A 15,493-nucleotide genomic window follows, 5' to 3' on the forward strand; every position below is an offset into this window, starting at 1 on the left:
CACAGCCTCATCAGCGTTGTATTTACAGCTTCTAATATTTGGCAATGTAGGAATGAGGCCAGCCAGAGGAGGGGGGAAAATTGGTTTTGTCTTCAGTTTTTGTTGTGTTTTGCACAATGCCAGATTGAATCCAACCCTTTTGAAGCCGATAGCATCTCCCGCTCCCCGTGCAGCACATTCTTGTTAATGGATAAATTCAAGCTCTCCAGAAAGTCAAAGAATAAATTTAAAGCCTTTTGCCAAATGCCTATCCTATTGGATTTTGATAAGACGGCTATTGAGCTTTAATAATGTCTTCTATCCTTTTTCAGCTGGCCCTTAACATGTCTCTTTATTTGTCCCTAAAGCCTCTTCAGCGATGCCTTTTTATTACAAGTCTCTCAGCTTGCTCTCAGGGGAGACAGGGTCGACAAGAGTGATAGATAGATAACTCTATAGATTATCTCCCACAGATGTTTTCTCTCCAGTAGCCCCTCAGGCTATTCCCTCTAAGTAAACAGAAACTAAATAGAGAGTCTGCTGAAGAGAGAAGTCCCTGAGGTCCCTTGTCACCACGGTCAGAAAAACAGCCCAGCCCGGGGAGGTTGGCTGGGAGCTCTGCACTCACAGAGAATCCTTCCCCAGAATTCTGGAGCCCTCATCCAAAGTGACCCTTGGAGGGGAGAGAAATGCTTCTGACTGGGGGGGGGGGGGAAATAAAAAAGGTGGTGTGTAATGGGCACGGGCCTTGCTTCCTGCTGCAGGAAGTGGAAATCTTTCAGCTCAAAGTTAAAGCAGAATGACAGCGGGGACGGTGACAATGACAACAAGGTGTTGGCTCGGTTTAATAAATGCTTGGAAAATTCAGAGGGAGAGGACACTGAGCTGCTTTCTAAGCAAAATAAACAGAGTGCAGGGATATGGGCTGGGAAAAAGACATTTGGGAGCAGGGGACAATAAACCCCCAGGTATTACTCGGATTTTTATCTCTGAGTGTCCTCATTCAGGTCGCCAAAAGAACTAAAGTAAGTGACTTTCCTGTTTTAATATTGCTTCCAGCACTGATGATTTAAAATTAAACAAACAAGATGAGGAGCTTGTGTATATTTGTCTAAATTAAACTAAATATCAGCCAGCAGAGGTGATACAAGGAAAGCTCGTTAGAAATACACCACATTTCAATCCTTAGGTATAAAAAATGATCCTGGGTATGGGTCCTTCAGTGACATTGCATTAGTCCTGTCAGACAACCACTAACAAAGCAATCAGCTTTGTGGTGTGAGTGGTCCCAGCAGAAACAACAGTAACATGAACTGAAAAATACTGGGTGCAGTGAGAAATACTTATTCTTTGTGCTCCAAGCCAACAAACCCTGGTTTATTTTACTACAAAACAGGCTCTGCTGTGCTGCAGACTTTTCCCTGCCTTTCAGTTCATTAAAGTCATGTAAAGAGTGTTTTTTTTGTTTTTTTTTTCCTGGGAGCTTAAGAGCAGAGATAGTTCTGGGGTCAGTTTTAAGCAGAGATAGTTCTGGGGTCAGTTTTAAGCAGAGATAGTTCTGGGGTCAGTTTTAAGCAGAGATAGTTCTGGGGTCAGTTTTAAGCAGAGATAGTTCTGGGGTCAGTTTTGAGCAGAGATAGTTCTGGGGTCAGTTTTGAGCAGAGGTTGCTTCATGCACATCTCCCTACACCTCTCACTGCCATCCCCTTCCCCTCCCTGCTTTTTCCTGGTTTTACAGGTTTTTCTCTGCATCTTGGATTTCTTTTTGCTCTTTCTAGTCCTTGTTAGTGCCCAATTCTGAACCTGTGAAGCAGCAGTCAAAAGAGCCATGAAATTATGGTCTCTGCAGCTCCGATTTCCTCCCCTCCCAGTTTAAATCAGGCCACCCACCCCAGTTACATTTGTCTTCAGTCACCTTCTCGCCACCAACTCATCTCTGAAGGAAAAGGAATAAATTGAAGTCAAATCTCAACCATTGTGTCTTCAGGGATATGACAACTGAATGATTTAGAGAGGCTGGAAAAGGAAATCTGCTCCCGAGAGGGTTTTGTGCCACTGGAGCCAAATGCCAGAGTGCTACTTCCAAACAATTGAGAGATCCTACAAAAATTGTCCAGAGTGATTTCTCATTCTTTAGTTTTCATTTTCTCCTGACTGAAAAGCTGTCTCACAGTAGTCTTTTCACAAGCCATAAAGTTTAGACTTGAACTCTTTACCTTACTGCTCTGACCTCCTTTACCCCAGCTGTAAAACCCTACTGCCCATCCTTCAATAAATTTATCACCTCATAAACCCCCACTAGTGCTTCTCTACAATGCATTTAAAAGACACAAGTGGAAGGCCAGGCCTTCCCCCCTTGTCAAATATCACAATTGTCCAGTTTTATACCTGCTGCACGGGGAAATATTTAAGGACGCGGCGTTTTTCAAAGACCTGGGGTTTTTCTAACAATCCCCCTTGAAATAAAAGCCCAAAGTTTAAACACAAACCCATGGATTGAACATATAAAACTGCCAGACTCGTGTTTCCCTGCTTCACACAACTCCTGCTGTCTTTGGGGTACCAGATCCTGGAGGTGGGGATGGAGAGTTCATTTGTGATATCGCAATTAAAGACTGGATAGGAATTAGCTGAGCCACGGAGAATTCCCTCCATCCTTGAGGGAGCTGAGTGGGCACAGTGAGACCCTGCCACCTTGTCACCACGTCTGTGCAGACAAAAGGATCCCACAGAGGCAGGGACAGACCCCCCATGAGTTATGGAGGTGCCCAAGGTAAAAAGTTCAGCCCTGCTGCCACAGGTCCCTGGCGAGGTCACGGGGCACTCAGGGGGTGTTTCCTCTTGGGAACCTTGGAAATAAAACCCGATTTGTCATTTTTTAACATGGTAAGAATACAACAGGCCATACTGGACATGTGTCTGAGTCCCTTTTTCCAGCCTGGCTCTGGAGCCTGGCAAAGATTTTATTTCATTCTCTTGGGCAGAGGGAAGCAAGGGATTCCTGTCAGTTTCAAGAGTGGAGAAGCAGCACGGCCTGAAGGATGAGCAGCAAAGGTCCAGCCTGAGATTTCTCACTCCCAAAAACTTCACAAGCAGGACTGTGAACATCCCTTCCAAGACAGCTGCACAGGAAAGGAGTCACAGCAGCTCCTTATTCCAGAGAGAACACACAACTCCAACTATTGAGAGGCTCTAATCAAACCCAACTTGTCGTAATCAGCAAAGCTGTTCACCCACAGATCCACAGGGGACAAAACCTCATTTCAGGCTCCTGAGGGTAACCCCAGCCCAAAGAGCAGCCTGGCTCCCCAAACATGTCCTGCTGAGGCTCCAGTGGAGCCCAGAGCAGCTGGGCTGGCTGTGAACAGCTTTTCTCTGGTCGCTGCTCCTGCTGGAGCCCTGTCACCGACATGTTTCATGAAAATCCTTTCCTTAAGATTTTTTCCTCCTGAGAAGCTGAGAGGCCTCAAAAACAAAATGTGACCAATGATTGTCTGCTGCCGTGGGATGCAACAGGTGGATCTGGGATTGGTCTCACCTGGTTGTTTCTAATTAATGGCCAATCCCAGCCCAGCTGTCCAGACTGTCTCAGTCACAGGCAAACCTTTGTTATTCATTCCTTTCCTATTTTTAGCCAGCCTTCTGATGAAATCCTTTATTCTATTCTTCTAGTATAATTTTAATATAATATATATCATAAAATAATAAATCAGCCTTCTGAACATGGAGTCAGGGTTCTCATCTCTTCCCTCCTCCTGCACACACCATCACAGAGCCCCACGACGGGATGGGAAGCACTACAGCATCACATGGGCTGCATTTTATCCTTTTCTCCTTTTCCTTTCCCCTTGGACTTCACATCAGCCACGTTTGGTGCTGAAGTGACCTCCAAAAATTCAGCACTTCTAACAAAGGACCAACATTTTCTTTTAGTGGAAAAGAGGTAAATGAGGCTTTGGCTTTGGCCCGGCTGCTGTTTGTGTTGTAGCCGAATCAAGGAACACCTCAAACGATTCTTTTCTCTTTCATCATGACTGGAATCACAAAGAGACGGGAGAATACACCAACAGAACCACAACACTTAATCCAAAAAAGCAACAGCAAACACTGGAAAACTTTAACGACGTTACTGCCATCAACACCTCGGTTCAAAAGTGAGGGAAAATCTCCAGGTGCATTTCCAAGCCAGGGAATAAAACAACTCCCAGGAGACTGAGCCATGTCCTACCTTTTTTATACTGCCCTCCTGGGAGGTCACCTCAGGATCAGTCAGCATTTGCTACGGGAAAAACAGAACAGAAACAAAATTCAGTTGTGTTGCAGCTGAGAATGCTGCAAAAAAATAGAAATTCATATTGTTGTTATGGCCATGAGGGGAGAAGCAATAAATAAATATTATATTGTTATAAATCAATCAATCAATCAATCAATCAATCAATATTAAATTATTATTAATAATGGCCAAAGCTCATGGCTGCACCCAGATATTTGGGGAAGTTTGAGGGAGGGTGTTCAGCACAACTGTAATTTAGATTTTTGCATATCTATCTATCTATCTATCTATCTATCTATCTATCTATCTATCTATCTATCTATCTATCCATCTCTATATATTTCTCACTATAATAATAATTATGATAATAATAATTAATAATTACACTTATAAAATTTAATACTGAATTAATATTTGATTATATAATGCAATATATTTTATTAGATATTTTAATAAACTAATTCAATTATTATTTAATTAATATTTATTTATTTATTTATTTATATATTTTAAAAGTATCACCATTAATAATTTATATTTATGTTGTTATTATTAATAATAACATAATTATAAAATAATAATTAATAATTAATAGTATAATAAAATATATCTATAAAACAACAAACAAAAAACCAAGCAAAAAACCAACCCAACAAAAACAAAGCAAAAAAGAGAAACCTTTTTATTTTTTTATTTTACATATTTTTGTTTTGTTGTATACATCCTTGGCAAAGTAAACTGTCTGTGGCACACTCATTAGTGGAACGGGACCACAATTTTTGTCTGTTGACTAAAGGAGCCAGGGTTAGGGTTAGGGTTATATACTGGGTTATTTATATAGATATAAATATATAAATATATATAAATATATAAAATTAAATGAATATATAAATATATATAACTATGCATAAATATATAAAATATAAATTATACTTATATAAATATATAAAAATATAAAAATATATAAGTAAGTAAGTAAATAAATAAATAAATAAATGTACATATATATATATATATATACACACTGCTGAATATACTGACTATAACAGTGCACTGATAATATTTGCATAGTTGAGTTATGTGTATTAAAAATATTAGCTATAAATATATATATTTTAGGGTTTTCTGTCACTTCTGTGAATAGTTCTTTAGCTGTGGCAGACAAGGCTGGGTGTGGGCACCATGGGCACCCACAGGACCCAATGCTCAGTTCTGTTCCAGGACTGAGTCCCTGTGGAGCAGATCCCGGGATGCTCAGAGTCCCCCGGGGCTCTTTAATCCCCCCTCCAGCCGAGGTGTGGTGGAACAAGGCATTGAATCGCTGCTGGGCTCCCCCTCTGACCGGCCTTCAGGGAGGCCAAGTGCCTCAGCCCTGCACCCCCTGCATCCCCACCCGGGAAGGGACCTGCTCCAGCCGGGAATGCCAGCGGCTCCCGGAGCTCTGGGGGAGCTGGGGGGATGAGGTCAGACAGACACCCAAGGACTGGAGTGCTGGGGGTGCTTGGAGTGTTTGGGGTGCTCGGGGTGCTCAGGGTGTTTGGGGTGCTCAGGGTGTTTGGGGTGTTTGGGGTGCTGGGGGTGTTTGGGGTGCTTGGGGTGCTCGGGGTGCTCGGGGTGCTCGGGGTGTTTGGGGTGCTTGGGGTGCTTGGGGTGCTCGGGATGCTCGGGATGCTCAGGGTGCTCGGGGTGCTCAGGGTGTTTGGGGTGCTTGGGGTGTTTGGGGGGTTTGGGATGCTGGGGGTGTTTGGGGTGCTCGGGATGCTCGGGGTGCTCGGGGTGTTTGGGGTGCTTGGGGTGTTTGGGGTGCTTGGGGTGCTCGGGATGCTCGGGATGCTCAGGGTGCTCGGGGTGCTCAGGGTGTTTGGGGTGCTTGGGGTGTTTGGGGTGTTTGGGATGCTGGGGGTGTTTGGGGTGCTCGGGATGCTCGGGGTGCTCGGGGTGTTTGGGGTGTTTGGGGTGCTTGGGGTGCTCGGGGTGCTCGGGGTGTTTGGGTTGTTTGGGTTGCTCAGGGGTGCTCGGGGTGTTTGGGGGGCTTGGGTTGCTGGGGGTGTTTGGGGTGCTCGGGATGCTCGGGGTGCTCGGGGTGTTTGGGGTGTTTGGGGTGCTCGGGGTGTTTGGGGTGTTTGGGTTGCTCAGGGGTGCTCGGGGTGTTTGGGGTGTTTGGGTTTCTCAGGGGTGTTTGGGGTGTTTGGGTTGCTGGGGGTGCTCAGGGGTGCTCGGGGTGTTTGGGGTGCTCAGGGGTGCGCAGGGCTCCCAGAGCTGGGGGAGAGTGGTTTGGCTACCAGAGAGCAGGAAAAGCCTCCAAGGAGAGAGATGGAGGTAGAAGGAAATGCAGGTTAAATGGGGAAGGGGAGTTCAGGGAAGTTCAAGGAAGTTTTGGGGAGTTCAGGGAGGAGAAGTTCAGGGAAGTTTAAGGGAGTTCAGAGAAGTTCAGGGAAGAGAAGTTCAGGGAAGTTCAGGGAAGTTTAAGGGAGTTCAGGGAAGGAGAGGAGAGGAGAGGGAGAGGAGAGGGAGAGGAAGAGGGAGAGGGGAGAGGGAGAGGGAGAGGGAGAGGGAGAGGGAGAGGGAGAGGGAGAGGGAGAGGGAGTAGTGGTCGCTTGACTCTGGACTTGTCGTCGGTCTCGTTTCGCTTGGCGTCTTCGCTTCTCTTCTCTTCGTATGTCTCGCTGATGCTGCTTCTTATACGGTAGCGTCGAGGAGAGGCTCCAGTGCATTTTAGCAGCTGAGAGTTTGGCACTGAGCTCCGGGCCCCCTTTGGCCATGCCCAGGTGAGCTTGACTGATTTACAAATTTCCAGCCCGGTGCCAAATCTCCAGCTCAGCTGCACTAACGAGGGGCTGTGTTTCCATGGGAAGAACCCCAAACCATTCCTTGCTTTACACCAGCTCTAATGGACGTTGAAACTGCGGTTTCCAAAGTAGCTGAGAGCAAATAGGATCAGGAGGCAAATCCCAGAGCCATAAAATTCTGTGTTCCTAGCCTGGAACACCCTGACATCCCTGGGAAGGACTGGAGCTAAGCATCCATCCTGCCTGTCCTAGATGTCACCAAGCTTCCAGGGAGTGCTGACTGCTCCCAGAGCACTCACCAGGAACCAGCAATCCCAAAAACTTTGGAGAATTAGACCATCAAACCATCCGAAACAGAAATGCAAAACTACTCCAAACATCCACGGGGACGAAGCTGCCTCCAAATGAAGACACTTCCTTGTAATTATTATTGCAAAAAAGCTTTTGGGTGCAATCAGAGACGTGTGTGCAGTCAGAGTGTGCAATCCCCCCGCCCAGCAGCACCATAAACGTGGAGGGGAAAGAAAACTCCAGCAAAGTGCAAATTGGGCTGTGGTGGAGCCCTGTATAAACAGGCTTAAGAGTCAGGAATTCCTGAGTCGGGATGGAGATGCCAACACAAGCTTCCTTTTGTTGGTTTGGACAGAGCTGTGCTCAAGGGGCAAGTTCCTTCTCTCAAACCTCTTTTTTCTCTTTCAGTTCGTAGCAGATCCTGAATTTCCAATTTCTTAGAGAAGAGAATTTTGGTGAAAATATTTCATCCATGTTCAAAAATGGTGATTTTGCAGAAAATCCTTGGTAGGATCTTGCTGCTCGTTTGGGGTATTTGAAAATGGCTGAGTTTTGGTATTTGGTGACATCCGTTTTGAGTTCCCACTATTACAGAACTTTTGGGGGGAAAACCCCTCAATATCATGAAGAATTTTAATTTTGATGGAACCATCTCCACACTCAAAGTATCAGAACACAATTAGTGGTGAACCTGCTGGTGGTGCTGCACTGCCTTGATGATCTTAAAGGTCTTTCCCAGCTTTAACAGTTCTGTGGTTCTGTGGGTGAAAAGGCATTTTAGCACTAGTGGGAGGGTAGGAACTGGTTTAGATTAAATATTTCATCCTTTTTTTACACCTGATTTAAAAAAAAAAATCTGTCCAAGGTGGTATTGTGGGCTGAGCCCTGCCACAGACCATCTGCATTGGCTGGGACACATCCCAGTGTCCTGAATGTCCCATTTCCCAGCTGAGCAGGTTGGCAGCTTGGGATGGTGTTGGCACCCTCCATGAGGGCTGTCTGTGGAGCAGCAGAGGCCAGAATTCCAAACCTCCCCTTGCCCATCCACTGCCAGGGCTCTGAACGAGCCTTCAGAAACTTCCTGGGAGCTGGAGGGAAGCTCAGAATTGTCCTGCTGCATTCCCAGTGTGGAATGAACACCTGTGTGACCAGAGAGCCACCCAGCAGCCACAGCAGGTGCCCTGGAGCAGAGCCCATCCCGGGATTCCCCCCTCCATGGCACGTGGGAAGGGGGTGATGCAAGCCCAAGGTGTCCCCAGCACCTCCTGCTTAGAGGGGAGAGGCAGAACCGGGCAAAGCAAGCCCCAGCTGTGATGTTTATTAACAATAACAAGATACTTTTTGAACATCTGCTCACTGGGTAATTTTATCCCAGGCTGGGCTTCATCTCCTGCGAATGCCACGAGACTAAATGCAGAGCTGGACGTGTGCAGTGGGCTGCACCCCTGCTCTGAGCACAGATGTTGCTGGATGTGCTCAGAATTTACACCACATGCTTTTTCTATCAACTGATCTGTGGATTTAGCCAGGGGTAAGACAACATGTCAGCAGCAGCAGCAGCCACGTCAGGAGAGCCTGAGCTTTGGGCCTGGGCTGGGGGGGAATTTCTCTGCTTTTCTTTCCTTCCCTGGGCTCAGGGAATTGGTGGCACCCACTATTGGTGGCAATTCCCCTCCAAGGAATTGGTGGCACCCACTATTGGTGGCAATTCCTAGCAGGAAATTGGTGGCACCCACCACTGGTGGCAATTCCCACCAGGAAATTGGTGGCACCCACCATTGGTGGCAATTCCCTCCAGGGAATTGGTGGCACCCACCACTGGTGGCAATTCCCATGAGGAAATTGGTGGCACCCACTACTGGTGGCAATTCCCACCAGGGAATTGGTGGCACCCACCATTGGTGGCAATTCCCTCCAGGGAATTGGTGGCACCCACTATTGGTGGCAATTCCCATGAGGAAATTGGTGGAACCCACCACTGGTAGCAATTCCCAGCAGAAAATTAGTGGCACCCACACTGGTGGCAGTTTCCACCAGGAAATTGGTGGCACCCACTATTTTGGTGGCAATTCCCATGAGGAAATTGGTGACACCCACTACTGGTGGCAATTCCCACCAGGGAATTGGTGGCACCCATCATTTTGGTGGCAATTCCCTCCAGGAATTGGTGGCACCCACCAGGAAATTGGTGACACCTACCACTGGTGGCAATTCCCCCCAGGAATTGGTGGCAATTCCCACCTGGAAATTGGTGGCACCCATCATTTTGGTGGCAATTCCCACCAGGAATTGGTGGCACCAGGACCCTGCCCCAGATCCCCCAGCTGGGGATGTGCTAGGATTTTTCCAGAGCCCCCTGAGTGTACCCTAAACATGTCAGGGAACGCCATGTGATTCTTTTTGAGGAACAGTTTACAAGCTGGCACTCTCCAGCTGCAGTTAACCCTAATTTGATTACATTACTCAGACAGATCACAATGAGCTTATGTAAATAGAAATGTTATCCATTCATTCCCCCAGCTCAGATGAACTGTCATTTAGGGGGGGAAAAAAACCCAACCCAAATTTCAACAGGCATTCAGCAAACTCTGAGGGTGACAGGCTGGAACCTGCCCCTGCTGCATCTCTGGATTTATCCCTCTGAAATCTGGATTTTAAAGAGATATTTCTACATCTGCTCTGAGCTGGAAGGAGAAGAGGATTCCCAGTAATTGCACAGAATCAGGAGGCAGAAAACAGCCCTGCTTTCAATGCCTTGGTCTTTGTTATCATCTGATTTTTCAGGAGGAGCTGAGTGCACCCCAGATGGCATCAGGGATGCCCACAGCTGAGTGAGCACTTTGGGGCTTCACCACCTGCCTGGGCACCTGCCCCTGGTGCAGGGCACTGCTCCTGCCTGCTCAGGGCACCGGGCACACCCTTCCACCTCTGGGACCTGTTCTGTGCCACCTGCACCAGCTCAGATCTGCCTCAGAAAAAGAACCAAAAACCTCTTCTTTTGCCTTAAATCAGCCAAGGGCCTGTGGTTCTGGCTTTCACATGAATGGTTCAGGTGAAAGCAGAGGCTGTGGCCCTGCTGTGCCCAGTTTGTGCTGCTCACAGCTGGGCTCAGGGCAGAGTCACTCTGCTTGTCAGGGACAGCAGAGCAAACAGCTCCTTCCAGCCAGCCTCTTGTGGCTTTAAAAAACGTCTCAGGTCAGAAAAGCACAGAATGTCCTGAGTGGAAGGACCCAGGAGGGCCATCCCAGCAATCCCAGCCTGTGCCTGGAGCTCTGGCACTCACACACAGCCGAGCTACTGAGCCACATCAGAGCAGCAGAACCAGAGCTCACCCCAGCCCCAGGCAGGAGCCAGCACCTCCAGGACTGGGTGATTTCTGAGCAGGTTAAACCACCTGGACAGCACTGGGAGCTCCTCTCCTGTCCCACTCCTCACCTCCTCCCTGCTCCTCTCTTCCACCCCAGCTCAGGAGACAACGCTGCTGTTAACCTACAAACCTTGCTCTTCATCATTCCCATGAATTATTCCCTTAAAAGTTTTATCCTGCCAACTCCTGAGCGGGCTGGCCCTGGCCCAGTCACGTATTTAGGCAAGGAGTATCAGTGAAATGAGCAGGACCAGGAATGTCTCCACACCTAAGTGCTTTTCTGGCTGTGGGCCAGGAGCACAAAGCACCTGGAGGGAGCCAGCCCAGGCACAGAGCACCAGAGCCCACAGCAGGTGTTCCATGGGGAAGGGATTCTTTATCATTTTATATCCATTCTCATACGATCCCAGACTGGTTTGGGTTGGAAGGGGACTCCAAGAACATTTTGTTCCACCCCTTGCCATGGCAGGGACACCTTCAACTGTCCCAGGGTGCTCCAAGCCCCATCCAGCCTGGCCTTGGGCACTGCCAGGGGTCCAGGGGCAGCCACAGCTCCTCTGGGCACCTGTGCCAGGGCCTGCCCACCCTCACAGCCAGAAATTCCTTCCCAATTTCCCACCTAAACTTCCCCTCTTGCACTTTGAAGCCATTCCCCCCTGTCCTTGTCCCTCCAGCCTCTCCCCACTTTGCTGTGAGATCCCTTCAGGTACTGGAAGACCCCAGTTAGGTCACCCCAAAGCTTCTCTTCTCCAAGATTTCCATATGTAGATTTATATTTAAATATATACACATTCAAACCCAGCAGCCAGCAACCCACAGAGCCCCAGCACCGATGTGCATCTGTAGGAAAACCAGAGGTGGAAGAAACCCACAGAAAACCATTTCAGCACTTAAACATTCAGTCTTTCAGCCCTGTTGTTAAAATACAGGGGTTTTATAGCATTTTCAGGCCAACAATTTACCAAAATCATCCATTTTTTTTCTACAGCAAGCAAATCTTTGAGCCCTATTAACTCAAGGAAATTTTCAATATCCTGCCTTGGGAATTTGAAGCGAATGTGCCTGGAATTGAGAGGGAAAGGAGGAAAGCTCTTCTCTGAGAGGAAAAATTTCCTCTCCTTGCTGCTGAGGGAAGGAGGATGAAGAGCACAGCTCGGACTGGCAAGGAACAAACCCAGGGCTGAAAAGAGTGGAAAGAATAAAAAACCATTCAGTGCTAAGGGCAACCCCAGCACAATTGGGAACACTGGGGAGCAGCCAAGCTGTGGTTTGTGGCCCAGGAACAGCCTGCAAAGCCCTGCCACTCCATTTCAGAACCATTCATGTTTCAGCTGGAAGGCTGGTGCTGCAGGGAAAATGTGTGGAATTAGGAGGGACCCACGGCACAGGATTTCTGGAGATCTGCTGCAGGGAACACCTCTGCACTTCCATGGAACCCTCCCTGTTCTCTGAACACCAGGAGAACAAAATGCAGTTGGCACAGGTGACCCAGGGCAGTGGGGTTCAAAAGAAAGGAACATCCTAAATTATCCTTTCGTATGGAATAATTGACCAAACTCAGGGAAATGTCAGGGGGAGATAAGGTGAAGAAAAATGGATGTTCAAGAACAAAGACTTGGAGAAAGAAACAAAGCTGTGACCTCCATACATATCAAAACTTTTATCACTGATTTGAAAGAACACAAACCTGTGACCTCCATCCATATCACAATTTTATCACTGATTTTTAAAGACATAACTCCTCTGTGCCATTGGGATGGAGTTAACTGCAGCTACCAGGGAACACCTCTGCACTTGCTCATGTTCTCCATAGAACCCTCCCTGTTCTCTGAACCCCAGGAGAACAAAATGCAGTTTGCAGAGGTGACCCAGGGCAGTGGGGTTCAAAAGAGAGGAACATCCTAAATTATCCTTTAGTATGGAATAATTGTTTGTACCCACAGACCAAACTCAGGGAAATGTCAGGAGGAGATAAGGTGAAGAAAAATGGATGTTCAAGAACAAAGACTTGGAGAAAGAAACAAACCTCTGATTTCCATCCATATCAAAACTTTTATCACTGATTTGAAAGAACACAAACCTGTGACCTCCATCCATATCACAATTTTATCACTGATTTTTAAAGACATAACTCCTCTGTGCCATTGGGATGGAGTTAACTGCAGCTACCAGGAAGTCAAACAGGATCTAATGGAGAGAATTTGCAGTGACTTCAAGGAGCTGAGGACTCGAGACTTCCAGCCAAGACAAATATGAGAGGGGACTGATTAGGAAATGTCACCATTTCTCCTGCCAAGCACTCAGGGCCTGGTGATAGGAGAGTATTAAACATAATCTCGCAGTCTTTAGGGGCTCTTTGATTTTATATTGCATTCTTATCAGCTTCTTAAAGTCCAGTGTTAATGAACATGAGGAACTCACTCGGTAGTTTGGCAGTTTTGCTGAAATCAAATGGAGTTCATTCAACCCTGGCCTGGGGATCCAGCTGGAGATGCCTTTCCCTTTCCTAAGGCTCCACAGGGAACCTCTGGCTGTCCTTTTTCTCCATCCCAGCAATCCAACATCACCTCTAGAACCAGCTCTTTGTGAGCACCATCAGGAAAATGAAGGGTTTACCAATAATCAGAATAATCCCATCCCTGGGAGTGTTGAAGGATGAAGTTTTGAACAAGCTGAGCTAGTGGGAGCTGTCCCTGTCCAAAAGGGGTGGAAAAAGAGGAGATTTAAGGCTCCTCCCAACCCAAACCATCCTGGGATTCTGTGAATGAGGTTTTAAAGGGCCCAGAAGCAGGGATGAAACATTTGCCCTGCAAACACTCCCCCAGTGCACCCCCTTTGCCCTGAGAGCAGAGCAAGTCCCAATGAACAGCACAAACCTCCAGGTCTGGTATTCTACTCACTTTCTCCCAGAAAAAAAAATGTGTAACAGTACATATGAGAGAGAAAAAAAGAGTTTAAATTATTTATGATTTTCTTCCTAAAACCCCCTTGCAGGTATTACCTCTAACTCCCTTTCTCCCGAAGAGAAATTCCATTGTAAAACTGAACTCTGGAAAGATTAAAGAGACACTACTCTGTGTGCAGTCTGAGGAGTAAAACAGAAGCTGCAAGGATTAAATTGTATCTGATTCATTCAGTTTGTTCATCTCCAACCTGAAACCTGCCTGGCACAGACTGTTGTGCTAAATAAATTCAATAAAACACGAGGTTTTTGGGCACGAGGTGCTTTTGCAGAGCAGAGCAGCCACATCTCCACTGTAAGCACAGAGAGAACAGCAGTGGAGTGGAAGTTTAAGGTCATCAGCTCTAAATCCTGTCTGCCACAGCCCCACATTGCACAATCACCTAATGCAGCCAGAGCTATTTATTACCCCAGCAAAAAACCACCGTGAGGAGTGAAGTGCAGTGTTTTGGTTATCAGATAAAGCCGGGCTGTTTGTGGGGATGCAAATGGATTGGATGGTTAAATTCACCCACCAGCCATCCATCTTTTGTCCTCGACCCTTTTTAGTTATAAAAATGACCTTGGTATTGACAGAAGGATGCAAACGAACTTCCCCTGCAGTTCATCTATTGATCCCCCTCTGCTCAGCTGATCACCAATAATCATAAGTGAAAAAAGAGGGGCTGTGATCACCCCCTGTCGGAGTTCAGGGCACCCCTCTGGCTCTCCTGGGCTGCCCAAACCCCTGCCAGGGGCTCAGAGACCCTGGCACAGAGCCATTTCTCAATCCCTGACCAGGCTGGCACCCACACATCTGCACCCAGGATCTGCCAGCTGTGGGAGCTCAGCCCATCCCTCCTGATGTCCAGAGCTACCCAGAGAACCCTTGGGGGGCTCAAGAGTCTTAGAATGTTGCCAAAAGCACTTGGTGGCTGGATTTTGATCCATCTAGGGATGTGCCACCGATGTGTGAGGAGATGGAACCTGTGGGAATTACCCGGGTGTGAATGGTGAAGGGAAAACGTAGTTATAGGGTAAATTACAGATTTTGGGGTTTTAGTACAAGGAGGTTATGGAGACAAGATGGAAGAAACAAGGCAGGTCACAAGACTCTTCTTTCTTCTTCTTGTCGTCCATCTGCTGCTGTGGTGTTGGCACTTGGGGATTAGTCTGGAGTGAGAGTGTATCCGGTGATGAAGGTGATAAGTATTAGAGATAAAAGGTAAATCTGATATACGTAATTTTTGATATAAAAGATGTGCCCACTTTGGGGTGGTCAGAGTGCCTTTGGCTGCCCTGCTGGTCAGATCCAGGTCGGGCAGAGAAAAGACTTTATAGATAAGAAACAATAAACAATTCTGAAGACCGAAAAAACCCAGAGTCCAGACTCATCTTTTGAGGCCCAGCCTGCCAGAACCATCCTGAGCGTGTGTGGGAGCAGAGACAGACAGACGGACCCCATAGCCAACCCCCTCTGCGGCTGCCCCAGTTCCACCCCAGTGCCAGCCCTGCTGTCACCCTGGCCAGCAGAGGAGCACAAAAGCCACACTGGGACAGGGAGCATTTTGTTCAGCTCTCAGGGTTCTCCACCCATCTATTCCTGCCCCTGTGCATCACTCAGAGCAGGCATTTCACCTCTGGGGCCCTGATTCCTTAGGTTTTTCTGAGCCTTCTGATGTTTGCATCCTTGCAATGAACTCTCTCACACGTTTTATGTAAATAACTCCTGGTTTTGCATTCTTTTATGGAAGAAGAGAGGTTTGATGGGCTGTTGGTTTGCCCAGTGTCATTGGAGAGGTGGCACTGTCACCCTCCAACCCACTGTCACTTCTGGAAATCTATAAATGTAG

The 15,493-nt window shown here is 47.3% G+C and overlaps 1 protein-coding gene across 1 annotated transcript in view; it reads right to left on the reverse strand.

Moving 5' to 3' along the window:
• The window catches only part of PRDM16 (PR/SET domain 16), a 323,710-nt gene that overhangs the window by 147,224 nt on the left and 160,993 nt on the right, over positions 1–15,493 (reverse strand). The window contains exon 3 of the mRNA XM_030233622.2: positions 4,208–4,258. Within this exon, the coding sequence (XP_030089482.2) occupies positions 4,208–4,258 (51 nt within the window). The remainder of the gene's footprint in view (positions 1–4,207; positions 4,259–15,493) is intronic.

Source organism: Serinus canaria, chromosome 21, assembly GCF_022539315.1.
Source record: "Serinus canaria isolate serCan28SL12 chromosome 21, serCan2020, whole genome shotgun sequence".
NCBI classification, from domain to species: Eukaryota; Metazoa; Chordata; class Aves; order Passeriformes; family Fringillidae; genus Serinus; species Serinus canaria.